General features: G+C 41.0%; 1 protein-coding gene across 2 annotated transcripts; it reads left to right on the forward strand.

The window, feature by feature from the left end:
• The first annotated feature begins 489 nt into the window (after nucleotides 1-489).
• capgb (capping protein (actin filament), gelsolin-like b) lies at nucleotides 490-10016 on the forward strand. Of its 2 annotated transcripts, none has more exons than XM_034164824.1 (9): nucleotides 490-585; nucleotides 4232-4425; nucleotides 6790-6944; nucleotides 7843-8001; nucleotides 8150-8299; nucleotides 8439-8525; nucleotides 8629-8761; nucleotides 9519-9610; nucleotides 9729-10016. In XM_034164824.1, exons 2-9 carry the CDS (start codon nucleotides 4233-4235, stop codon nucleotides 9792-9794), a joined length of 1035 nt encoding a protein of 344 aa, XP_034020715.1. In that variant the 5' UTR covers nucleotides 490-585; nucleotide 4232; the 3' UTR covers nucleotides 9795-10016. The 2 variants fall into 2 exon arrangements, with proteins under 2 accessions (XP_034020715.1, XP_034020714.1); XM_034164823.1 differs by lacking the exon at nucleotides 490-585 and adding an exon at nucleotides 2302-2393.
• The last annotated feature ends 1100 nt before the right edge of the window (nucleotides 10017-11116 follow it).

Consider the following 11116-nt stretch of genomic DNA (forward strand, 5'->3'; position numbering starts at 1 on the left):
TTCTACACATTTTCCACTTTATGACATCATAAAAAACTCTTAAAACCTCTATCTTTTGTTCTTTAGTTATTTAATGTTGACAACTTGGTGTGATCTGATTAAATCCTTTTAATATATCTGTGATCTTTTCAAATTAATGATTGATTTCACCGAATTCTGACTGTTATGACTAATTATATATATCTTGACACCTGTAAAAGTGACATTCTAATGTTGTATTATTATTATTTCCTACGTGTGTCCAGCCTGTTGAAGGGTTTAGTTACCACTGTGGAGACAACCAATTCTATATATTTAAAATTTTCTCTAAATCAGCAACATGAACAGTGCATTCGATGAATGTACAAAAATACATTTTATTCCTTAATTATCAGCTCAACAAGGACTTTGCACTCTTGCATTTAATGACTGATTCACTCCAGTTTGTCTAGTTTTGCAGTTTTCAGTAGGTTACTCAGGGGGGCTGGGCTTCATCTGCACAGGCCTAGGCAGGAAATGTGTTTTGGGTGAGTAAGAGACGGGAAGAATTTTTCTTCCACCATTTGTTCCGATACACTGTCCTCCAGCACTGTCTCTCACTCCCAGGTAGGTTTTATCATTAAACTTAATGCATATTATGTCAGATTAGTTCTTTACTTGGTTTCCATTTTAAATATTCACCACTAAATCCCCATTACTACTCCTACACCGTCATTCTTTCCTTTTTGACCTTTTGTCAGATTTCCTTCTCCTTGTTTGCAACTTGCTTAATGTTTGGGTGGAGTACCGGTGGTTACAGCTTCAGAGGGTGTGCAGGAGTACGGGCCTGGTATTGACTTGTCAATCTTTCTTAATCTTCACACGACTCTTTTGGGTTTTTACCAGAGCCGGACAGAAATGTTTTGTTGGGGGAGCCGATACTGATGTTGGGGAGTAAAAAATTTATACCGATACAACTGCTGGGATATATAATGCGAGCAACTGGCGTCCTGTCCAGTGTGTACCCGACCTCACGCTCTATGACTGCTGGGATTGGTTCCAGCCCCACACTACCCTTAACTGGGCTAAGCGGTTGAAGATGAGTGTGTGAGTGTGTGTGTATATATATAAGAAATGGCATTGATTCCGGACATTTCATTATCAAACCCTTATGACACAGTAATGTAACTGAAGGTTGATGTTTTACCTTTTAAACATGAATTTTATTATAAATAACTAAAAATATAGCCAACAACCAACCAACCAACGTACATAAGACTGTCTTCATTCTGATTGCCACCAAGGGGTGATGGGGTCCCAGCTATGCTTGATGGCATTCGAAACAATACCCCGACAACTGACCCTGAATTGAGCCAGATACTGGATTCTCTCTCCTAGCTTGTGATTGGTTGGTGTCCGAGACACTGGCATCAGCCTCACTTTAGTGTTGCACGAGCCCTGCTCTCCTATTGGTTGTTTAGGAGTGGGAAATCTCACTCCAAGATGGAGGCCAGTATCCAGCCCAATTCATAGCTGGCCGGTCATCAGGCTATCAAAACAATGCCATCATATCGCCTTCTGCTTGATAAACTATGTAATGACACTTTTTACAACACCAAAGTGTTTGTTGATTCAATAAAAAAAGTTTTCATGTTGGCAGAGATATCGTAGATATGTTCATGCAAGACTCATATTGGGCAACCAATATAGTGGTAAGACTCTAGTTTTTACACATATCCCTTAAAGGGGTAACATAGGTCATCAGGTGTCTAAAACAATATGTCAAAGTTTGTAGCCAAAAATACCCCATGAACACTGAAGTAATGTATCCTAAAAACGCCCCAAAATTGCAGGTTTGATTTTAAAAAAGAAACCGCTGTGGGCATCAGACACCAACGCTGGCTTAGTGGGTGTGTCTTGCAAAGCAAGCAGGACTTGGGGTAAGGGGTTCTGTGACATATGTCACAAGCAGGAGAGAGTCCACATACACAGGTATAGAATTGTGAGTCTTTGAGGATGTGTAACACAAAAGCAGCATTTCATTTAAATGCAAAAGGTAGATTAAAAAGTTGTTTGAGAAAGTTTTTACGTCACGTCTCTAAAATGATGGAAAGACATAAGACAGGTGGTCACTCGAGATGCTGGAACTGGATTCAGAAACCTGGAAGATTCAGCGACTTTACTCTCCCGGTAATTATCAGCTTGGTATGTAGTTTTAGCCAGGGACCAGGAACCCGACTCTGCCCCTCCACCCCACGCGGCTCTTATCATGAGGCAAGTATCAAGCACACCAGCTCCAGTTACCCATGACATAAAGTAACCAGGCCAGGTGAGCGCCAGCACTCTTCTACGTCCTGCTGACACGCACTCCAGTAGACAAACAGCATGGAGCCGGATTCAGACAGCATGCTGGAGGCGCCGGAGGAGATCTTGCAGTTAAGTGAACCGTTGGGGTGATTGTTCCAGCTTTGTGACTTGGACCCCGGGTCCCTGCATGTTGTGACTTAGGTCTACTGTATCTTCTTGTATAACAAAAAGATTATTGTCCATAAACAGATAATGGAAGATGGTAAAAGGGTAAGCTGTTGCTGTTTATAACATTTAAGGACAATACAACAGTTTGGAGGCATTGATCTTGGCGCCTCGGTTGGCGTGTCCTCAGCTGACTGCAGCCACTATAATTACGTAAAGTACAGGGAGCCATGTTTGCCTTCCTTTATCAGGCATTGTTGCTGCCTGCCACCTCTCTGGGAATCAGCTAGAACATAAACCTATGAGCTCTAATGATAATCATATAGGTGCATGTAGCAAATGCTATGCCCTTATCATCCATGTTTAATCTGAGATTGTAAATGCAGCTGCCAAAGTGCAGGTTCAAAGTGCACAACTTCTGCAGAACATATGGCCTTAGATAGTCCTGAAAATAATAATGAATCAGCATGAAATCAATAATATGGCAACTATACCTACAGTACCAGTACATTAAAGTGGCTTAACCAAGTCCACTTACCATGTTGTTTATCTTGTTTGGATCTATGCTCTGTTCAACAGCATGGTGTTGGCTTTCCTACACAATGTTGTGACATAAATTTGATGTAATATTTGATCGTGTTTAACCAGCAACACAACACCTCACTTTGTGTTGCCGCTTTGACTGATGGCACTAGTTGCAGTTAACCACTTCCTCCTCTGTGTCTTCCTTTGCGGTTTGTTGAGGTCTGATTTCAACTCTGATCTTTGGTGTTTAAACAGGGTTCTTTGACCTGCATATCAGAATTCACTTTTTACCCCACTGTAAATGGTAAAATGAGTTTAAAAAGACCCTCGACCCTGCAAGTGGATCCTGGTCCTTCCTGTCTTCCTATATGGTTTTGTGTCATGAATTATAGGGTGGCCAGATGTCTTCCTTTTTTGCCACAAATTGAGATGGCTTCCAGTACAGCTTTGTGATTTTAAAAATGCATGTTTCAAACATGCATTTCAAAACTGAAGCCAGATTGTCAATAACAACGCTGGAAACTATCTCAATTTGTGGCAAAAAGGAGGACATCTGGCCACCCTATCGTGGATGCCAACCACTGACTTAACACAACAACTGGATGTCTTTGCAACTATGTCTGTTCAGAACATCCTTGGGTATTGCTGGAATTATTTTGTTTCAAATGAGCAGTTAGTGAATCTCAGAGATGGTATACCACTTGCATTGTGAGGGGACATCAGCTATGACCTTCTGGCCATGTGGTGCATTTCTACAGGCATGATCCAACACGCAAGCACCTCTGTATTGAGGACCCCAGCAACTGGACAAGACTAAAGGGAAGCCCACTTGTCACCTAGCTGTAACAGATAGTTACTTTCAGGAGTTGGGCATAGAGTGGATATCAGTTGTGGTGGCTGCTGTCTCTTCTGTATTGTGGCCAACACCATACGGATGCAAAAATGAACTTCTCATGTGACATGTCGACTGTGTGGGTTTGACTTCTTCTTTTTCTTCTGCTTCATCAAAACTAAAACCCGTCGGAACTGATGAGACAATTCCACACTTGATTTCAGTCACATCTTCCTCTTCAATGTAGGAGGAATTGTGTAACCAACCTACTAGCAACACTGATAATCTATGAAGTTTTACAGGAAAAGCATCATTCCCCAACAGCTTGCGGTGAACGTTAGGGATGCGTCCACAGCAGGTGGACGCATCCCTTATTCTCACCTCAGACTCTCTGCTGAGTCTTGCCAGAGTACCTGAGCTTTATGACTCTTTTTCTCTGTGCAGAATGTTCCCCTTACAGCCAGCACCAGGTCAATTTGGCCCGGAGGTCCGAGAGGAGGGCCTTAGGGTGTGGCGGGTGGAGAAGATGAAGGCAGTGCCGCTGGATCCCTCTGAATGTGGCGCCTTCTACAATGGAGACTCCTACCTGGTGCTGCAGAATAGAGGACAACTGGGAGCTGACCTGCACATGTGGATTGGTGAGAGAGGAGCTTTTTTAATAGTTTTTTTTTTCCCTCTATAACCACAAGTAAAAATATATTTGAAAATGTAGCTGCAACATGTTTCAAAAAAAGCTGGGACAGTGGTATGTTTACCACTGTGTTACATCAACTTTCCTTCTAACAACACTCAATAAGCATTTGGGAACTGAGGACACTAATTGTTAAAGCTTTGTAGGTGGAATTCTTTCCCATTCTTGCTTTATGTATGACTTCAGTTGTTCAACAGTCCGGGGTCTCCTTTGTCGTATTTTGTGCTTCATAATGCGCCACACATTTTCAGTTGGCGATAGGTCTGGACTGCAGGCAGGCCAGTCTAGTACCCGCACTCTTTTACTACGAAGCCACGCTGATGTAACACGTGCAGAATGTGGCTTGGCATTGTCTTGTTGAAATAAGCAGGGACGTCCCTGAAAAAGGCGTCGCTTGGATGGCAGCATGTGTTGCTCCAAAACCTGGATGTACCTTTCAGCATTGATGGTACCATCACAGATGTGTAAGTTGCCCATGTCATGGGCACTAAGACACCCCCATACCATCGCAGATGCTGGCTTTTGAACTTAGCGTTGGTAACAATCTGTATGGTCTTTTTCCTCATTTGTCAGGAGAACACGACGTCCATGATTTGAAATGTGGACTCATCAGACCACAGCACACTTTTCCACTTTGCAAATGAGCTCGGGCCCAGAGAAGGCGGCGGCGTTTCTGGATGTTGTTGATGTATGACTTTCACTTTGCATGGTAGAGTTTTAACTTGCACTTGTAGATGTTGTGACGAACTGTGTTAACTGACAATGGTTTTCTGAAGTGTTCTGAGCCCACGCGGTAAGATTCTTTACACAATGATGTTGGATTTTAATGCAGTGCCGTCTGAGGGATCGAAGGTCATGGGCATTCAATGTTGGTTTTCGGCCTTGCCGCTTAGGCGTAGAAAGTTCTCCAGAATCTTCTGATTATATTATGGACTGTAGATGATGGAATCCCTAAATTCCTTGCAATTGAACGTTGAGAAACATTGTTCTTAAACTGTTGGACTATTTTTTCATGCAGTAGTTCACCAAGTGGTGATCCTCACCCCATGTTTGCTTGTGAATGGCTGAGCCTTTTGGGGATGCTCCTTTTATACCCAATCATGAGTGTCCTCAGTTCAAACACTTATTGAGTGTTGTTAGAAGGAAAGGTGATGTAACACAGTGGTAAACATACTGTCCCAGCTTTTTTGAAACGTGTTGCAGGCATCCATTTCAAAATGAGCAAATATTTTCACAAAAACAATAAAGTTAATCAGTTTTCACATTAAATATCTTGTCGTTGTGGTGTATTCAATTGAATATAGGTTGAAGAGGATTTGCAAATCATTGTATTCTATTTTTTTTACATTTTACACAACATCCCAACTTAATTGGAATTGGGGTTGTAAGAAAATCCTCCTCCATACCACTTCATCATGAAGATGTGTAACTGGAGGACACTGTATTCTTATGCACAGCAGTGAATCTCAACTAGGGTTTAGAACCCCCAAGAAAAAAACCTATTTGGGTGCATTTATGACTATTTATTTTTCGGGTGGCAAACATACACACATTGAAGATGGGGGAATTCATCTCCAAAATGCTTAGTCCTTACAACACACCCTGGTGCGAATGCTGAATTGCTCTCTGACTAATGACTATGACACATGAGACATGATGCCACATCGTTGTGCAAGTTGAGTGTCTCAAGCGCAGGATGGAAGGATGACGAGGGAGCGAGAACTCCCGAGGGAAGTGGGGATGGATTTTGAGCAGGGCCCATTAAAAATGTAGGAGTGTTGTTACAGTACTCTAATGTTGTTGTTGTTGTATCCAGTGCTTGGGTAACACTAAGGTAATTGTCACAGCGTGGAATGGTCTCTTTTTATTCAAGCATGAGTCTTTACAACCCTCATGTTTGTTGTTTCAGTCCCTTAAGTTTGAGCATATTCAGTACTTGCACAGACGATGCACCATGAGGGAGCTTTTTAGTTGCAACGATCTGATCCTGTGACATTTTCTAGAGCATGATCCAGCAAGCAGGTGTTTCACAGTTGAGGACCCTAACAACTGGACTAAGCCAAGGGAATACCCACATATCTGGCCGCAGTGACAAGTGGCCTATTTTGGGATTTGAAAATGGGTATGCCTGCTCGCGTGGTCTTCAGCTGGGAGCCAAACTAATTCCAACATGTTTGGATGCACCGACATTACATACTGGCAAACATTCTCAAGATGATCTGGTCTGATCTTAAGTTCCATATGCCCCTATTTTTGTACATCTTGAAGAATACGCTTGTTTTTCTTCTTACAAATTGTCTCTTTGGCGCAGGTGAGAAGTCGTCTCGTGATGAGCAGGTGGCATGTGCCATGCTAGCCACCCAACTGGATAACTTTCTGGGCGGTGACCCCCGTCAGCACAGGCAAACTCAAGGCTACGAGTCGCAGGAATTCATGGCGCTGTTCCCTAGAGGGATTAGCTACAAGGTGGGAACTTTTGTTGATAGAGGGATAGCCCAAATTCTGGAGGAAACTTGAAGCACGGGGGTGTTTTTGTGCATAAAAATGAAAATAATAATGAGGAGGAAAAATGACAAGAAGATCCACAGTATGTTTTTGTGCACAGTAAACCAGTGAATGTAACTTTTGACAAAAAAAAAAAAAAAAAAATTCAGAATTTAATACATTGGTGTGTGGCATAATTGTAAAGCGCTTTGAGCATCTGATGCAGGTGAAAAAGCGCTATATAAATGCAGTCCATTTACCATTTAATTATTACAACTAAAGCCGTTGCAATACTTTACCATAAGTATCCAGAAATGTAGGTTTCCTTTGAGTGCTCTGGCAACTACAAAAATACAGTAACCAAAAAGATTATTTTAGTTACAGTACTGCTGTAGTAATTATTAATACCCCAGAATACTCTTGTTTTTTTCACATTGGAGCTACTGTACATGTAAATGAAGTATCAGAAAATTATTGTATTTTCTTATAGTTTAACTGCTGTGAGTCTTTAAATATCAAAACCAACAGTCTTTTTAAAAGTTATTATATTATTCTTTCAAAACCTTTATGAAAAACTTAAAAGGGCGGGGAGGTAATTTATCTGTCAGTGTAACATTTCACAACAAGAGCATCTTTTTATTGCTTAAATCAATCCTTTAAAAATTTTACAGCACTCATGATTCTGACCTTTGTGCAGAAATGTCAGATGTGTTTGCTGCTTTAAAGGTGCTCCTAAAAATGTCACTGTCAATTAGATTTCCCAGAAGTCAACTCCCTAACAGTAAAACGCTTGTGTAAACAGTTACGGGGCAAAGGGGGAATTGGTTTTTCTTTCCCGCTTGAGAATGCTTTTTCAATAAATGAGGCTCTTTGCTCAAAGGATGGCGGTGTCGAGTCGGGCTTCAGGAGGCCCAAGTCCTCTGGGATGGTGCAAAGGTTGTATCACATCAAAGGGAAGCGCAACATCCGTGCCAAGGAAGTAGAGCTGTCCTGGAGCAGCTTCAACAAGGGGGACTGCTTCATCCTTGACCTTGGAGAGGTGAGGCCACATGATGTTAACTTGTGTACAATTAGGGAAAACGCCTCCAAAGGTGGAAAGGTAGCCAAGATCACGATTTCCCAAAAATGTGCAAGCGCAGTTATGTTGACCATTTCTTTCCTGATCCAACGCTGTTTCGACTGTGAAGATTATTGTGTCGTGGATCGGCTCGCAGGCCAACATCTTCGAGAAGCAGAAGGTACGTGAGATCGCCACGCTGATTCGAGACACGGACAGACACGGCAAAGCACGTGTTGTGGACACCAGTGAAGGAGAGGAGCCACCAGAGATGCTCGCGGTTTGTAGACAATACTTCTAAATAGTGCACAGTCCTGGATATTTGACCAACCTGTGTAAATAAATCCAACTATCTCCAGGATGAGTTTAGAACATCTAACACCAATTTCATATCCAATAACAATCTAACTGATTAACAGGTTCTTGGTCCAATGCCCGTGTTGGCAGAGAGCACACCAGAGGAAGACACAAATGCAGATGTTTCCAACTCTGCCTCCCTCTACAAGGTTAATTTTGCCAGTGACAACAGCTTTGGTAGAATAATTAGAAATACACTGGGAATATAGTCTCTTAATTTGGGCGCATTCCTCTTTCCACTTTACTCCACAGGTGTCTGACGCAACAGGTTCCATGAAGCTAACCAATGTAGCACAGAGCTGCCCGTTTAAGAAGGAGCTGTTAGTTCGGGATGACTGCTTCATTCTGGACAATGGCGCCAATGGAAAGATCTTTGTTTGGAAAGGTAAGCAAGTATTACATGCTTCACCCCAAAGCGGACAACTTAGTGGTTGTTGAGTTGCTGTGTAGTATATCAACTTTGTTGCTCATGACTGATTATAAAAACATAATGCAGTGAGAATATAACTTGAGTGCATATGTTCAAAGCACTCTGCAGTGACACCTTGCATTCATCCATAGTCTTTGTCAAAGACACATCGACAGAACTGAACCAACAACCCATCAGTTAATGGAAAGAGCTGCGCAGATTTTGGTCGGAATGAATAACCTCAAAGCAAATTGCCATTGTAAGTCAAATGACACCTCCTTTCTAAATGTTGTAATGCAGACAACAAATTACAACAGACCAAAACAGGTTTTTTTTGCTCTCTCCCAAAATGAGACGTCCTACGTTCTTTATGAATTACATTGATGTTGATGTGCAGCACAGCCAACTACAAGAGCTCAGCTCAGAGTTTAATTTGACTCATTAATATTGGAGAGGAAATGCCTTTGACAAAAACTACATTTTGTTTTTCTATTTATGTCCATAGATCAAGGATCCAGGGACAGTTTCATATTTATTTACTTTAAGACTCAATAAAACGTTGCTGACATAGAAAACCTGTAAAGGGTTAGGGTTTTAGTACACAGAAAATTCACAGGAGGTATTGATAAGGGAATCGATAAAGTATCGTATCGATAAGCAGAATCGATAACCGAGGCAAAATATGTATTTCAAGGCTAAAAACAAACCAGCCATTGATTTGTAATCCCTACAGGTAATGGAGCAAATGCTGACGAGAAGAAGGTGGCCTTACAGATGGCAGATGGCTTCATCCAACAAATGAACTACTCCAAGATGAAAACACAGGTACAGTGCATAACCATGACTACAAATCTACATTACTGTAAGGTATTGCGCCAAAGCCAATATGCCGTTTTAGCCATTACACATCAGAAGCTCTGATTTATACTTTCTCTTATTTCAGGTGGAGATCTTGCCTCAAGGGATGGAGACAATCATGTTCAAGCAGTTCTTCAAGAACTGGAACTGACCTTTCCACAGAAATAACTTGGAACCAAACAGCCTTACACGCAGTGCAACTGGCACACTTTTTACAAAAAAAAAAAAGAAGAAGAAATGCTTCAACCTGTTTGTATATATTTGCTACCATGCTGAGAGAAATTTGCTTCTTTTTTCAGACATTAGTAGAATGACACATGTGATGCCACTTTTATACATGTGAGAGTGGATATAAAATAAGAAGAGAGGACCAGAAATGAACAAATACTTTAAATTGTTTATAAAGCAAAGGAAATTCAACAAATATTTTTTTTTCTACGTTTGTGCAACAGATTTGACTGGAATAAAATAACATAAATGATAGTCTTGTACAATTTGTTGAACTTTTTAACCCAATTATGTAACAGAAAATTTTATCTGACTTGTTTCCTTTTCATGAAGGAAAAACAAAGTGTCATTTAAAAAAACTGCTACAAAGACAGTTAATTTTCTGAATTGCTGGAGTCCTTATAAAATGATGAGTTTCTTGTTTTAAATCACAAATTAAGCCTGCCTAAAACTCTGGAACATTAAATTAAACTGTGCAAACCTCATTTTGTTCATTACTGTAGAAATAAGACCAGTTTTTCTCTGGTTTCACATTTGCTTAAAAATGCGCCGAGTCATGGCACTGCCCCTCACCAATGGGATCACAAAAGACCGGTTTTGTCCGGTTTTCTTGATTAAAGCCAAGGAAGAAAAGCTTTCTGTTGCCATGGCCACATTAGGTGGTACAATACTTTCATTAGAACATTGTTATAAATGCCCTTTAGATTTTAAGAACAATGTTGTATCCGATCATTTTTGCCCAATTTAACTTTCATGAACCCTTCTAACGCTAGACGTGACCCTCTGTCAGATCAGTGCTGAATTTCCCTCGTAAGATTGATCAGTTTATCTAACTGACTTTAAAAGTAGGCAGTACTTGGAGCTTCAGCCATTTCAGCAGGCATGTTATTGATTAACTGATCCATAGATAAAGAAATGTTTCCATTCAGCCTAGTATGTTCCTCATCTTGTATTGGTGGCCTCTTATATCATTGCATTTAATTCTGACAAAATCAGTCACTCGTGCATTATCAAGTCAAGCTCTTATATGATGTGCATTCAAAAAGTATCCAACATTTGGAGATGAAAATACAGTTACCTGTGCATATGAAATTCTAATCCCTTTTGTAATAGTCTTCTTGGGACTGCACACACTTCTCCCAGTGGTTCTGCCATTGTTGTAAGCATTTCTGACAAGCTTTCCAAATCATGTCTGCTCAACTGAATTTACCCCAGGTGGACTCCAATTAAGCTGTGGAAACATCT

This window comes from Thalassophryne amazonica, chromosome 23 (assembly GCF_902500255.1).
Source record: "Thalassophryne amazonica chromosome 23, fThaAma1.1, whole genome shotgun sequence".
Lineage (NCBI taxonomy): Eukaryota > Metazoa > Chordata > Actinopteri > Batrachoidiformes > Batrachoididae > Thalassophryne > Thalassophryne amazonica.